The following is a 16,582-nucleotide window of genomic DNA, read 5'->3' as shown; positions in this document are numbered from 1 at the left end:
TCAATGGGGGGTGGTGTCCGGGCTGGGGGGGAAGACAAGAAACCCGGTTTTGGAGAGGTTCAGTTTAAGTAAGTGGAGCGACATCCAGTCTGATTTGTCGCTCAGTAGGTGTGTGATTCGGGCGGAGACCGAGGGGGTGAGGTGGGGGGTTGAGAGATAGATTTGTGTGTCGTCGGCATAGAGGTGGTAGTTGAAGCCGTGAGAGTGTATGAGTTGGCCAAGGGAGGAGGTGTAGATGGAGAAGAGAAGGGGCCCGAGGACAGAGCCTTGAGGGACCCCAACAGAGAGGGGGAGTGAGGGGGAGATGGTAGCATTATAGGTATCGCTGAAAGAGCGTTGTGACAGGTAGGATGAGAGCCAGGAGAGAGCAGAATCTCTGAGGCCGGGGGAGTGTAGTTTTTTGAGGAGGAGGGGGTGGTCGACTTTGTCAAAGGCCGTGGAGAGGTCAAGGAGTAGGAGCACTGAATAGTAGCCATTAGCTTTGGCGGTTAGAAGCTAGTTTAGTCCTAGCTGGACACTCAGTGTTTTTCCATGTTTGCTCAGGCAGCATTAATCATTCGCAGGGACTAGGTAGGTAGATATAGAGAGTCATTTTATACTTCAAAAGGCTGGAAAAATATCCTTTGTGCTGCACTCATCTTAAGTAAAATTGCATTGAATTTACCTTCTGTGTCTTATTGAAGAGTCCAGCTGGCTGTGGATTTTGCAAAGCCAGCAAGTGCCCACATACTGACAGAGTCTAAGATGGTATATTATTACATATATCAGCATTAGAAACAAACCAACCACTGCCAGTCTGTCCCTGTCACAACATTGGTCCTGGGATTTCAGTCATAGAAGTCTATCTATAGAAATCTATAGAAAGTGATTTCATAAGGAAATCTAATGTATAATAAATCTTACTGGTAATCTTTAGTGCTCCAGTCTTCTGCTGAGGTACAAGTGGCTTTGATAGTGTTGATGTTCCATTTAACTTATTCCATTTTATTTTTGGTTCCGGGAATCCTCGGACAGAACAAGGCAAAATCACATTTGACCCAATATCCATTGCTATATCACTTGGACTCTGTGTGAACACAGGAGCAGCTAGGAAAGCAGAAGATATATTATTAAATGTATGAATAACATCTACAGACAAAAATATAGACACTTTGAGAGAGTATCAGAACACAAAATATATAAAATGTAGGTCTTGACCTGTTTTTTTTTTTATTTATTATTTAATTATCTTTAATCAGTATACAAATAGGAAGTATTCTACGCAGTTACAAATCCCCATACAGTCTTTAACCTAAAACATAAAGCATAAAACTATTAATACAGCCTAAAAAAAAGAAAATGGGAGAAAAAAAGAAAAGTGCACATCGGGTGGGGTGGATCATAAGTCTCTAGCACAAAGGAATTAGGATTACTGAGTATATAATAAGAAGTTAAAATTGTTCCCCTTTTACGGGATAAGTGACAATTTAGCTCCTATTCTTTGTGCTATTTATTTATGTGATAAGTCCAGAGTTCCCATTTAACATGAAACTCTTCCAATCTATTGCTATAAATATACACCCATTTCTTAGCTTCCATGATTTTGTTAACTTGTTTCACCCAATGTTGTATAGTAGGCATCTGTGACTTTTTCCAGAAGAGAGGAATTAGCCCCTTAGCTAACAGATGGGGGACTATGCTCTTCTTATATGCCCTAATGGAATTTAAAGTGCCATTAAAAAGCACTGTACAAGATTATCCTGAATCAAGACTGTAGTAATTTCAGATATTACATATCTGAGCTCGGCCCAGAATGGTCTAATCTGAGGATACTCCCACCAAGTATGGGAATGGGATCCCTGTAGCCCGCAGCCCTGCCAGCACCTATCCAAGACTGGAGGGTATGTAACAGCCAACATCTTCGGGATACTATACCACCTGGACATGAGTTTATTAGTCTCCTGTATTTTGGTACATATCAAAGAGGTATGTGCCAGTCTTTACATAATATGTGTACGTAAATCTGTAAAGGGGCAATCTAACTCTGTTTCCCATTCATTAAGTAATCTGAGGCCTGTGGTGACATTGCATTTATTCAGCAAGTTATAAGAAATAAATAATAGACCTATGTCAATGGGCTATATATGCCAAAGAGATTCAAAGTAAGGGATTCAATAATTCTAATACCCCGTTGGTGAATGGTATAAAAATGTTGTAACTGCTGGTATCTCCAGGCATCAATTGGGAACTCACCATATACCTTTCTGCAATCCCCCAACTGGCGCAGTTTCCCATCCTGCATAAGCTTAAGGCAGCTAAGTCTCCATCAGTTGGCCAAGATTTAAAAAAAGACAGTGACCGAGGGGAACCAACAGAAACCACCCAACAGTAATAGAGGAGAGATTGATGGAGAGAGGATTCTTTGTTTATTAGTTAAATCTCAGAGCTTTAAAGTGTGGGTAGTGAGAAAAGAAATAGAGCTAGAAAAACCTGTATATGGGAACAGGACCCAAGGGACATGGTCCAAATTGTGGCCTCCCAATGTCCTCTCCAGTGCTACCCAGGCCTTTTGAGTGGCATGGTATCTCCAGCTGAGGATTTAAACCTCGTGAGAATTTGGTATGTTAACCTCAGTTTAGCCCTGTTATGGCATACATAACAGTAATCCCTAAAGAAAGAGAAGACCCTACATCATGCGCAAGTTATCACCCAACATCCCTTTTAAATCTAGACGTTAAAATACTAGCAAAGGTATTGGCTCATAGGCTGCAGCCTCACCTACTATCCTTGATTAACCCAGATCAGACCAGGTTTATCAGGGGTAGGGAAGCTAGGAATAATTCAATAAGAGCCTCCCATCTGGCTCACTGGGTTTCTGTACAAAAAACATGTATACCCAGTTTACTCTTGTCCACAGATGCTGAAAAGGCATTTGACAGGGTAGACTGGGTATTTCTAGAGGAGACCCTAATTGCCTTGGACCTTGGGCTTAAAATATTGGGTTGGATTATGGCCTTGTATGGGAAACCTTTGGTTAGGGTCAAGGTTAATAGTATCCTCTCCCCCTCTTTCTGAATAAAGACTGGCGCTCGGCAGGGGTGTCCGCTGTCACTCTTGCTGTTTGCCTTGGTTATAGAGGCACTGTTGTGCAAAGTTAGAGAGAACTTTAGTATCCACAGATTCAAAGTGCGTCCTGTGGAGCATAAATTTTCTGCATATGTGGATGATATCTTATTTTATCTCTCTGACCCATTAATAACTTTGCCCAACTTAATGGTGCACTTAAAAGAATTTGGGGCTCTGTTGATTTTTAAAAAAAATTCAGTAAATCAGAAATCTTGCCACTATATTTACCTTGAACTATAGAGGATTCTCTTAAACAATCGCTTGTTCCATGTAAAAGAAAAAGATTGTTTAACAGAATCCTCTATAGTTCAAGGTAAATATAGCAACATGATTTAGGATTTATAGAATTTTTTTTAACCACTTGCCGCCCTGCCACTGTATATATACGGCGGCAGGGCGGCACTCGCAGGCAAAACCATGTTTTAAAACGCGTGTTTTGTAAACAAATAGGGGGCGCGCGCGAGGTGCGCTGCCACCCTATCTGTCCCGCGGATCACCGCCGCAGATGTGAGTCGCCGGGTCACAGCCGTTCCTTAGCGGCTGTTTCCCGGTGATCGGTGGCAAACAGTGACAGACAGCACAGCTGCAGTAGCTGTGCTGTCTGTCACTTCCCTTTCAGCTCGAGGATGAGCTGATCGAGAAAGAACAGTTTCTCTTTCTCGATCAGCCTTGTCCCGTCCAGTACACACCCACGCCCCCTAGTAAAACACTCCCCTCACTCCTATAACCCTTCCCTGCAAAATAAAGTTAACCCCTTCCTCCCCATTGCCATTAGTACAGTGTCAGTGTTTTTTTTTTTTGCACTGATCACTGTATTAGTGTTTTTGGGGATGTCAGTGACCCCAAGTCAGTACCCCCCAATGTCAGAATGTCCGCTGCAGTCCCGCAGTCCTGCCATAAGTCGCTGGTCGCTGCCATAAGTCCCTGATCGCTGCCATAATTCGCTGATCGCCGCCATTATTAGTATAAAAAAAACCTAAAAATCCCAGTATCTTTCCCGCCATTTGTAAACGCTATAGCTTTCACATAAACCAATTAATTTACACATATTGGGTTTTTTTTTTTAGCAAAGACATGTCGCAGAATGCATTTTGGCAGAAATTTATGACTAAGGTGTCCGTTTGTGAACCAGCAGTAATAGATCGCTGCTCAGTTCTCCGGCATTCTCGGAGAACACAGTTCTCCTGTGAATGCAGTTTATGAAGCAGTTATCAGAACTAAGGGAGAATGGTCTCCAAACGCTGGAGAGCGGTCTACAAACTCTGAAAAACAGCTCATTTTACTATAATCTCGCGAGATTACAGTAAAAGATCAGTTTAGTAAGCAGAGGTAAATTATCTCTGCTTAGTTTTCGGTCCCTCCGATTCTCCAGCTCTGGGCTGGAGAATCTGGAGGGAGAACACAGATCTCCAGAGAAGGGCTGACATGATCTCCTGAGTGTCATAAACTGTGAATAACCAGAGAATAGCTGAGATCTGTTGAATCGCAGCTATTCTGTGTGTCATAAACGGACACCTAAATTTGATTTTTGCATTTTTTTTACTGGACATATTTTATAGCAAAAAGTCCAAAATATTGTTTTTTTTTCCCTCAAAATTGTCAGCCTTTTTTTTTATGGCGCAAAAAATAAAAACCGCACAGGCGATCAAATACCACCAAACAAAAACTCAGTTTGTAGGGAAAAAAGGATGTAGATTTAATGTATGTACCTTATTGCATGACTGCACAATTGTCCGTTAAACTAGCGCAGCGTTGTATAGCAGAAAAATGCCGTAAATTGCAGTATTTATACCATAGTTTGTAGACGCTATAACTTTCACACAAAGCAATCAATATACACTTATTGGGATTTTTTTTACCAAAAACATGTAGCAGAATACATTTTGGCCTAAATTTATAAGCAACTTTGAGTTTACTATATATTTTTTATAGCTGAAAGTAAAAAATATTGTTTTTCTTCAAAATTTTTGGCGTTTTTTTGTTTATAGCGTGAAAAATAAAAAGCGCACAGGTGATCAAATTACACCAAAAGAAAGCTCTATTTGTTTGAAAAAAAGGACGTAAATTTCGTTTGGGTGCAGCATTGCATGACCGCGCAATTATCAGTTGAATTAGTGCAGCGCCGAGTAGCAAAAAGAGGCCTGGTCATTAAGGGGGGTAAATCCTCTGGAGCTCAAGTGGTTAAAAATTTACAGATTTTAAGTCATTCATAAATTAGATGAAGAAAATTATATTCCACTTCCTGAAAGAACTAAGGGAGATCCGGCAGACTGGGATAGAGCTACCTTTTCCTGGTTAGGAAGCATTCTAAAGATGGGTGTGCTGCCAAAAATGTTATTTGCTATGCACTTGATACATATCGACTCCCAAACTCATTTTTTGTTTACATTTGGCAGATTTTCACAGACTTTGTTTGGTAAAAGGCTAAACCAAGGTTAGGTCTTGACCTGTTTAATTCCTTAGAAAAAACTAAAACTCTCACTTTCTGCCAAAAAAATGTCAGCTTATTTAACATATAGCATAAAGCATATAATTATTGGAGGGATTTTTTAAAATTATAAAAACTATTTATAAAATTCTATAAAAAGTTAAAATAAGATTAACTACAACCATTATAAGATCTCTATAATGATTCCTTTATATACCAGCCCACTTAACCTGTGCTTTATGCAAATACCAAGCCAAGTTCAGAAGAATTTTCTTTTAAAAAATGACTAAAATGTTTGAATGCACTTGCTGAGAGACTATAAAAACATATTCTTTTAGTAATGCAGCACAAACATTCTACAGCATCTGTCTTCTAGTATTGTTATAGTCTTCAATTTCTGTAAAAATTTAGGAAGAACCAAAGGGACTACCAAGAGAAAGGAAAATAGAAAATAGAAAACATATGTACAGTAGGAAAGAGACGTGAATGTGCAAGCAAAAGACAAAAAAACTGAAACTGAAGCAGAAAGTGAAGGAAAAGGTAAAGTGAAAAGAAACTGAAGGCACTGTAACTGTTGCATCTCTGTCACGGACACCTGCCACACTTTAAAGTAAAGCTATGGCAAGGATATATAAATTCAAATGTTTGCATATTCTTTGAAAGCAGTAACAAGCTAAAAGTAAAAAGCCAGTACTTACTGACTGCTATAGCTTTGTGTTTCTGTAGACTTTGTAAAGCTAGATATCATAAAAGTTCACAGAAGTATTGAAGTTGTTCAAGTCCTTATAACAGCGCAACTCATGGTGCTCTCCCTCCCACAGGACTCTGTGTTTACATTTGAAATTAGAAGGCTCCTGATGGTAGATGGGGAGCAGGGGGAAGATGGGCTTATGAGCAATGTCAGTGTTCCTGCGTTTGATTTTCTGAATATATTGCTCCACAGTGCTTGCAGCTGCAGAGGTTAGTGAATGTGTGCTTTAAAGTGCATATACTGTTCGTTGAAAATATGTAAATGCTTGAATTTGAAGAAAAGATTTTTAGGTTTTCAGAATCCAAACTGGAGTATATCCTGCCTGTTGGGTAAAGTAATTTTTACAACATACATATATAAACTGTGCAGTGCCTTCTGAAAGAATTCACCCACTTGGCTTTTTTCTCATTTTGTTGCATTACAACCTGGAATTTGGATGTTTAGGAGCTTTGTACCATATGTAGTATTCACCCCAAAGTCAATACTTTGTAGAACCACCTTGCAATTACAGCTGCAAATCTCTTGGGGTATGTCTCTATTAGCTCAGCACATCTAGCCATTGGACTTTTTGCCCATTTTTAAGATAAAACAGCTAGAGATCCTTCAAGTTAGATGTGTTGCACTGGAATACAGCAATCGTCAAGTAATACCTTAAAATCTTAATCAAAACGAAGTCTGGCCTTTTACTAGGCAATTCCAAGATATATACTGTAAACATTTCCCTCCAGTGTACCTTTAGCAGTATTTTTAATCAGCAGATCATGGTGCTTGGTACCCAGCCACTATGAGCGGTCGGGGTAATATGTGATTGCTATGACCAATCATAGCAATCACATGCCATTTATGTAAGCAACCTGCCATGAATGGCTTTCATTCATGAACAGTTTACTTACTGTTGTGATGCTGTGATTGGCCCACAGCTATCACATGATACCGGGCGCCCTGTACCATGTGATTAGCTGTAGCCAATCATCACAACACCACAACAGTAGGCAAGCTGTCATTAATGGAAAGCCATTCATGACAGTGAAAACTATTGCTTAAAAAAGTGCTAATCACTGTTATAAGCAATTATAGTGTTGAAAAAAAAACCTTCTGATCAACAACACCCCCCCAGGGTAGTACAGTGTCAGTATGGTGATACTGACCTATTCTGATGAAAGTATGTAAAAAAAGCATATAGCAAAAAAAAATTTAAAAAATTAATTTAAAAATAGTTATTTATTTATTTTACATTCTGTCACCAGTCAGTATCAGTGATCACCGCTACACCAATCATATGATGATAATGTACTGCACTGGTGAGAGTGTGCAAAAAAATATTGTGAAAAGTTTTTTTTTTTTATTTAATTTCTTCATTTGCCAAAAACTTGTGACAAAAACTTACAACTTCAAAAAATTCACCTCGATTCTTACTAATACATAGGACTGCCTACTTTCCAAAAAGGGGTCTTTGTGGGGTATTTGTACTGTCATGGCATTTTAGGGCCTCTGAAAATGAGATGAGGCTGTCAGTAAATCAGGGTTCATGCTCATGCCAATTTTCAGCTTTCAGCACTGTCATAATTTGAATGACAATTGCTCAGTCATGCAACACTGTAGACATATGAAATTAGCATTTTTTTCACACAAATAGAGCTTTATTTTGGTGGTATTTAATCACCACATGGTGTTTTATTTTTTGCACTATAAACGAAAAAAGAGCAAAACAATTTGAAAAAAAAGTTTTTCCTTGTTTCTGTTATTCATTTTGCAAACAGGTAATTTTTCTCCTTCACTGATGTGCGTTGATGAGTCTGCACTGATAGGCTGCACTGATGGGCACTGATAGGCAGCACTGATGGGCACTGATGGGAATTGATTAGGTGGCACGGATAGACAGCACTGATGGGCACTGATGAGGCGGCACTGGTGGGCATTGATGAGAAGGCACTGATGATGCTAGACTGATATGCAGCACTGATGGGCAGTTATAGGAAGCACTGACAGGCACTGATAGGCACTGATGGGCAACAGCACTTACTGATGGCATTTGGGTGCAACTGCTGAGCAGCACTGATGGGTGGCACTGAAGCGGGCACTGGTGGGTGGCACTGGTGGGTGGCACTGCAGGGCACTGAACATCAGTGCTGATCTGCTCTGTGACAGCTGCCAGTTATTTGACAACGTGCATTTGCCACAAAACGTGTTAGTGAGATGCTACTTTACCTACCATTATTGTCCACACCTTGATACGGGCGGCCACCTTCACACCACTTGGAATTGTAAATTGCATCATGTAAGTGCTACATTTGTTTTATACTCCTTAATAAAAGTTACTACACTATCGGAAGCCTCTCTTTTGGGTTTATTTTTGAGCCCTTAAGGTGACTCCTGTTCTATGAGCGTGCACCACACCCCCTGGAGGTTGCCGTTATAAAGGATTCTACAACATATCGGATGAGCGTTTATCCCACTTGATGTCTGGTGATGCCATAATTGGAGAGGACGCAGATGATTCTGGTGACTGCAGCAGAGACGACCACCACTCTGGCAGGGTTCCTGATCCATTGACCAGGAATAGGTCATTTTACTCCAATGCGCTACTATTTGCGCTATCTGGTTAGTGCATTCTACAGCCACACTTCCTACCACAGATGTCACAGATTTCCTTATGTCATTCCACTGATATATTGACTTTGACACCAATGTCACCATGTACACCTTTTTGACCATGAGAATGTTGTAGTAGAGGTTGTATACACCATCACTTATATGTTAGCTGTGTTGCATTGTGAGATATACCTCAATATCCTAGCGCTGCATGTTTTCCTTTTGTGACTGTTACCCCATGAGGCGTTTTTGAGGTTTGCCTTTCATGCCAGCTGCTTTTATATTTTGTTCCAACACCATCCAGCGCTCGTTTTACCCCCTTTTTATCTATGCCCATATATATGGATGCAGAGTCAATCATAAAAGAATCACTGTTGATATCCTTAGTGAAATAAGATGATAAAGATGGCAGGGCCCTGCTTCAAGGGGTTTCTTCACCGCCACATGCGGGCTATAGACCACCTTAATAAAGATGATAATGTGAAGCCTGATGGGTCCTCCATCTCTTGTAATAAATAAATGGTGCCTTGCACCTGGATAGTGAATAATTTTTTCCCCATCCTGCAATAAATTGATGACAAATGGACAGTCACTTAATATGTATTCTTGTTGATGTATGTAAAGAGTGGCGAAAAAACATCTTTTCGTCTAGCTGTATAACAGTTCACTCACCACCTGAGCCATAGGTGATACTTTCTGAGAATTTCCTCCATCTGGATTACCAGGCATAGTCCCGGGGGCAGCTGCCACCATCGGGACTGTAACTGGCAGGCTCCGTTCTCCCTTTGGTGCCTGTGCAGCCTTGCACAGCTCGTGGCTCCCAAATATGGCCGCTTCCCTGCTGGTCAGCGTGTGTGGGGCCAATGCGTATGACCGGAAGTGACATATCTGACGTATGAGGTCAACGCGGAATTATCCTGAGTATCGCATTCTGTCCATGATGCAACCACTTTTCTGTGAATCTCTTTTCACAACCCCCCCCCCCCTCCCCCTTTTTTGTTCTCCTGACTTCCTCTCTGGCCACTCCAGTTTGAGAACCACCTACAGTGGAGAAAACAGACTGCACCTGCCTACATGCTGAATAGCAAGAAATGCCCTGTTTATGAATGGGACAAAACCTTCTGGAAGTCAAAAGGTTAAGCAATGTTTTCTTTCTGGCCACTCTTCCATAAAGTCCACATCTCTGGAGTCTACTGGCTGAAGTATAACTAAAGGCAAATCTTTTCTTTTTTTTAGTTTTTAAATAGCGTAAAGTGTTATTAAAACATCTATCCTGTATTTATTTCTGTCTGAGCTCATGTTATCAAACTCCATATGTCATGGTTAGTATTATCACTGAAAGTGACAGTAAAGGAAAAACCCTAATTTGGGATTGTCACCAGAACAGTAATAGGAAGGAAATCTTCCAATCGGGAAGCTAGTTCTGGTGACCCTGGTGACAGCTAAGGATTCCCTCACTATGGACAAATTTCCTCTCACTTCCAGTTTTGGCTATGAGACAGAAAATTAAGGAAAGTCTCCCCAGTGGGATGCAAATTGACAAAATTAAACTCACAGGGTTATAATACATCCTTATTCTATCCAAAATAAAAAAAGTATTGCTTTCTACTTTAAATAGGTCCCATGGACAGATGCTTCCATCTCCACTGTGGATCTTTGCAACTTCTTCAGTTATCTATGGTATTTTTGTTGCATCTTTCAACAATGTCCTTGTTGTCCAGTCTCTGAGGTTGTGTGCAGCCTTCTCTTGTCAGGTCTCTAGTTGTAGTGCTGCCATATTCAAGCCATTATGTTACAGTGAATTTAGGGGTTCTCATTCAGGGGTTTCATAGCAAAAGGGGTTAATACTTATGCACACTTAAGATTTCTTCTTTTTTTAACTAAATTAAAATATAAAGCAAAGTCTAAATAAAAATATTTTGCACATTCAAAATCAAAGGCACATGTATATCACATGGTAAAGTCCCAAAAAACTCAAATGCAACAAAACAGGTAAAATATCGGGGAGGGTAAAGGGCTTGGGGGGGCGGTAGTGAACACTTCTCAAGGCACTGTAAATACTGTTTTCCTTAAAGTATCTAGAACATACAAAATACGCACTCTGCTATGCAAAAAACGAATTGCTTGCATATGCTTACCACCAACAGTAAGGGTAATTTTTCCACTTGATTTTCCTGCTTCATTCTTTGCCTCACAAGTATATTCCCCAGCATCGATATATTGTGTTTTTTTAATTTTTAGTGTTCCAAGAATGTGATCAATAGAAATATCTGAGGATGTAATCAACTTTACATCTCCTGCATGAATAAATTACAAAATCAATAGGCATTACATCATATTCAGCATTACTAAATGCTGAACTACAATATGATTATGTTTTATACCTTTATACCAATCAAACTGTGGCTCTGGAATCCCTGTTGCCTTGCATTCTATATTTGCTTCAGTATCAACTGCTATTAACATTTCTTTTCTGACAACTGTCACCACAGGGGCCTCTGGAACAAAAAAGACACAATGCTATCAATACATTTATGAAAGGAAATATATTAGAAGACAGCAGACACAGTCTTCAACATCTAAAACACAAAAGCCAACCAATATCTAACAGTAGAAAAAAAGATCTGTAATTTCAAGCATAAAGATTTAGGAAAAATGTGCAAAAAAATCATAATTTTAGGGGGGGCATTAATACTGACGAGTTATGGCAATGCAACGCCTTAACACAACACATAAGGCTCAATTCAAAAGGCTAACAGAGCAGGATAAGTATCTTTATTGTCACAAAGGTTGTTTTCAGTTGAATTTAATTTTAAAATTACAATCACATGGCTGAAAATAGAGTGTCTTAGGCAGGTGTTAAAGCTTTGAACTGAGCCTGTAGTGGGAATGGACCCTACAACTGTCCTTAACTTATGGTGTTTTTTCAACAGTTTAATTCCCAAGACAACACCAAATCCTGGAATTCATGAGTTAGATATTTTTTAGACATTTCTGTAATGCCTCTGCACAACAAATGCTGGTGCTTACAAAAGCCTTGTGCCTGTTGGAAAGAGGCATGGTAGGGAAGTGGAAGCTGTCACATTCACGACAGCTTCCCAGTGAAAACATGCCCCACTGTGAGCATTGGCACATCTCTGTACACCAATATAGAGTTCATCCTAATTACTACGTATCTGAGAACTAGTGGTAATTCTTATAAAATTTGTCACAGTCTTACACATGTAGGAATACTTAAGGAAACTGTCACAAGGTTTTCATGAATTAGGAGCAGGCTGTTGTAAATGGACCATACCACCAGAAATGTGTTGCAAATTCATTATTGAATCACTTCAAATAATTATTTTCTAATATATAAAACCAACTTGTAGACATTTAAAGGGTAAATTGAGGCCTTCAAATTCATTAATCATGAAAAGTTTTCTCAAAAAGTATATGGCACTAATTTTTGGAGTTTCAGAGGTCTTAATTGTACAATTAAACAACAGTGTAAAATTGTATAAAAACTCTGTGCATGCTCAGTAAAAAAACATCAGGACTTTCCTCACTGAGTGGTCACATGGTCATGACATAATTGAATGTCCTTTGTGAAAATTCCTTTTTTACACTTACACATACTGTAGAGAAGAGACCAAAACTTTTATGATTTGCTTTTAACCACTCAGTGGATCATTTCATTCCCATATGTTTATTATAATCTATGTCTTCTGTTTAATAAATTATTTTCCCACTTCTTTTTTTTGTTTCTTCCAAAGTCTAACTTTTAGTAATTATTTGCTTTACTACTAATCAAATACACTTAAAATCTTATCATTCTCAAGTTAACATATTTTCTTATTAATTAACTTTACTATTTACACTCTTAGAATGAACACACATCCTGAAAACATTATTATGCATTGATTATATTTTCCATATACAGCACGTGCTATTGCCCATTCTTCTTATAGAAACTCTTAGATCTAAAAACACCATAGCAATAACTAATACAAAAAAACATAATTAAAGTTGAATTTCATTTTTGGATAGTTAGATTGGTCCAACCTGGCCAATCTCTGTGGAAGCTTGAAATCATTGTAGTATGCACCACTTGTCATAGAAGTCTATGACAATGCTTGCTTGCAGCACCTAAAGCTTTTGAGAGGGTTTTATTCAACTTTAGATTTTCTATGTTTTGGAGCTATTGCAGGTATATTGGAGATATCAACAAACACAGAGGGCATCTGCCAAGTTTCAATAAAGCTTTAAAAAAGCGCCACCATAACATCATCAAAGCATTACAGAAGCATCAAAAACACATAAAAAAAGCAAGTAGGCACTTTAATGTGTATTGAAATTGAAGCAAGTGTAAACAAGCCCTTATTTTTATATTTTTTTTTGTATACCCTTAAGAGTACTTCCAGGATTGAGTCAAACAATGACAGGGAGTTCACTGATGACATCTTTCTGATCCGGAGGGGAACTGCAGAAAGTCTACTGGAGCTTTCTGATTATTTTTACATTTTCTATTTCCGGGGATAATGTAAAATGTTTTTCTGTATTACGTCTTAGAACATGGAGGTTTCCATCTGTTACAGCAAGTACTGTACTTTTCTAATTTCTAAGCCAACTGATTATAACACTTTGTTGCATTTTGACAGTGCTCACCTGTTTCATTTGATGCAGGGTTCCCTGGACTCTTAATTTATAGGGGTTATGAGGATCTTTTCTGATTAACATGATTGCAAGAAAAAATTAGATTTTTCTTTTAATTCAGGAACAGGGGTTACCTCGATCATGTGCTTAATTGCAATGACACCACTAATGCAGGATACTTTTTCTTTCTAGTGACGTTACAAATGCAGGTCCATTTTTTGCTTCTACTGATGCATACTTTATGTGTGCAGTGTGTACAGAGCACAAGCACAAAATCTGTTTAACTGGTTGCCGTCCAGCCACAGTGTTTATACTGCGGCAGGGCGGCACCGCTGAGGAGAATCACGTTTTTAAACGGCATTCTGCAAAATAGGTAGGGGGCACGCGTGAGGCACGTGACCGCCCTACCCGTGCCGCCAATCGCGGCCGCAGGTGTCAATCACCGGGTCCCGGCCGGGCATTACCCGCCGGGTCCCGGAGATTACCGGCAATCACTGACAGGGAGCACGGCTGCTGTGTTTACACTGCATCTCTGCTCCCTGTCAGTTCCGAGCACGCTGAACCTGAGAGAGGAGTTTATCTCTTGGGATCAGCCAGCGTGTTTCTGTGAAGCACACCCCATCCACCCCCTAGTAAAACACTCCCCTCACACAGTTAACCCTTTCATTGCCTAAAAAAAGTTAACCCCTTCCTCCCCAGTGTCATTAGTACAGTGTCAGTGTTTTTTTTTTTGCACTGAACACTGTATTGGTGTCACTGGGGATGTCAGTGACCCCAAGTCAGTTACCCCCCCGGTGTCAGAATGTCCGCCGCAGTCCCGCCATAAGTCGCTGATCACCGCCATTATTAGTATAATAAAAAATAAAAAATCCAGTATCTATACCGCCATTTGTAAACGCTATAACTTTCACGTAAACCAATTAATTTACACGTATTGGGATTTTTTTTAGCAAAGACATGTCGCAAAATACATTTTGGCCGAAATTTATGACGAAATTTGATTTTTACATTTTTTTACTGGACATGTTCTATAGCAAAAAGTCCAAAATATTGTTTTTTTCTCATAATTGTCAGCTTTTTTTTTTATAGCGCAAAAAACTAAAAAAGCACAGGCGATCAAATACCACCGAAAGAATGCAGAATTTGTGGGAAAAAAAGGACGTAAATTTAATTTGGGTGCAGTGTTGCATGACAGCGCAATTGTCAGTTAAAGTAACGCAGCGACATAACACAAACCGCTTCTGTAACCACTTCCTGACCGCCCTATAGCAGAATCTTGCTATAGTTTGAGGGCATGTGTACTATCCTAGCAGTTTATAAGAAATGAGCTAGACAGTCAGTATATCTGAAAGCTTTATCTGTCTAAAAAAAAATAAATAACTGCTGCGATACATATTTAAAGTGGTCGTAAAGGCTCAAGGTTTCTTACCTTCATGCCTTCTATGCATGAAGGTAAAAAACTTTCTGTGTGCAGCAGTGCCCCAGCCTCCCCAATACTTACCTGAGACTCATCGCGATCCAGCAATGTGAATGACAGCCTTGGCTGTCCAGGGTCTCTGCCTCATCATTGGCGGAGACAGCTGTCAATAACAGCCAGTCAGCCAATGAGGAAAGGGGAGGGCAGGGCCAAGCCATGGCTCCGTGTGTGAATGGACACATGGAGCAACAGGTGCCCCCATAGCAAGCTACTTGCTGTGGGGGCACCCGACAGGAGCGAGGGGCCAGGAGAGCCTGCAGGGGACCCGAGAAGAGGAGGATCCAGGCTGCTCTGTGCAAAACCACTGCACACAGCAGGTAAGTATAGACATGTTTGTTATTTTGCAAAAAATAAAATGAACTTTTAGAATCACTTTAAACTTTATACACTTACCTATGTAAGTGAGTTTGGATGTCTGTCTATCTGTTCCAGCATTGTTAGCAGCCAGACACATGTAAATTCCAGAATCTTTTTCCATTGCATTTTTAATAATAAAGCTGCCATCTTCAGTTATCACATATCTGTATAAAATAATAGTGTTAAATAAAATGTTCACTAAATGAAACTTGTGTTTTTGTGTGTAGTGACAGTTTGCAAAAAGCAATTCCAGGCAAAGGTAAAGTATTTGTGAACACAGTAGTTTAAATCCTAAGCTTACCTACAAAAAATAAATAAATAACAAAAGAAGCACAAGAAACATTACTTACCTTCAGTGTGATGTGTCCCCATGTGCTTCTGTCTTCTAATTCAGTAGAAATTTTTCTCAATTGATGTCTATCCCCATCCCCACCGCTGTAATCTTCTGGTGCAGTGAGGGTTAAAATAGCCGAGGAGCTGTAACAGACACTCATCAAGAGTGCCCAATCATGCTGCTCTTCTGCCCAGCATTCATAGAAGCCATTACTACAGCTTCTATGAATAAAAGGTAATCTACCAATGGAGGGGCGGATCATTCAACCATCTGCAGAGCACTCTGTTGATATTCCTGCACGCTCTGTAAAAATAAACTTTTTTCTAGTGTCCCTATAGAAGAAAACACAAATATAAAATGTGTATCTCACCTGCTAGAATATGTGAGGAACATGTCGTTGTGGGTCCAGACTATCTGAGGCATAGGGAATCCTGTTGCAGAGCACTTAAGCTTAATTTTAAGTCCTTTAGTAAATGTTAAATTTTTCGGCTCTACTAAAACTTTGGGTGGGTCTGCAAAGAATTAAAAAACAAAACAAAACAATAAAAATCCAATGATGATAGTTTTTGTAAGTGATTCTAGTCCTCCATTTTTTTTTCTTTCTTTAAAATAACAAACATGTTATACTTACCTGCTCTGTTCAATGGTTTTGTACTGAGCAGCCGCGATCCACCTGTTCTCGGGTCCCCTGATGGAAGTCTTGGCTCCTCCCCCTGCTGAGTGCCCCCAAACCAAGCTGTTTGATATGGGGGCACTGGTGCAGGCACAATTCCGAACCATGCTGTGTGTATCCATTGACACATACAGTGTGGCTCAGCCCTGCCTCTGCTCCCGCATCACTGGAATTGATTGGCATCTGCTGAGTTTTCTATGAGAGGAGAGAGAAGAGTAGCATTGTTGCAG

At 39.7% G+C, this 16,582-nt stretch overlaps 1 protein-coding gene across 1 annotated transcript in view; it reads right to left on the bottom strand.

Annotated features, from left to right (window-relative positions):
* The window catches only part of HMCN1 (hemicentin 1), a 468,291-nt gene that overhangs the window by 369,676 nt on the left and 82,033 nt on the right, over positions 1-16,582 (bottom strand). The window contains exons 12-16 of the mRNA XM_089678830.1: positions 16,050-16,191; positions 15,382-15,509; positions 11,261-11,374; positions 11,015-11,173; positions 904-1,086 (exon numbers count right to left, since the gene is read on the bottom strand). Coding sequence (XP_089534956.1) covers positions 904-1,086; positions 11,015-11,173; positions 11,261-11,374; positions 15,382-15,509; positions 16,050-16,191 — 726 coding nt within the window. The remainder of the gene's footprint in view (positions 1-903; positions 1,087-11,014; positions 11,174-11,260; positions 11,375-15,381; positions 15,510-16,049; positions 16,192-16,582) is intronic.

This window comes from Staurois parvus, unplaced genomic scaffold (assembly GCF_062004578.1).
Source record: "Staurois parvus isolate SC_StPar_1 unplaced genomic scaffold, SC_StPar_1.0 ptg000210l, whole genome shotgun sequence".
Classification (NCBI taxonomy): domain Eukaryota; kingdom Metazoa; phylum Chordata; class Amphibia; order Anura; family Ranidae; genus Staurois; species Staurois parvus.
The sequence above is the reverse complement of the archived record's forward strand: the minus strand, read 5'-3'. Positions and strand labels throughout refer to the sequence as shown.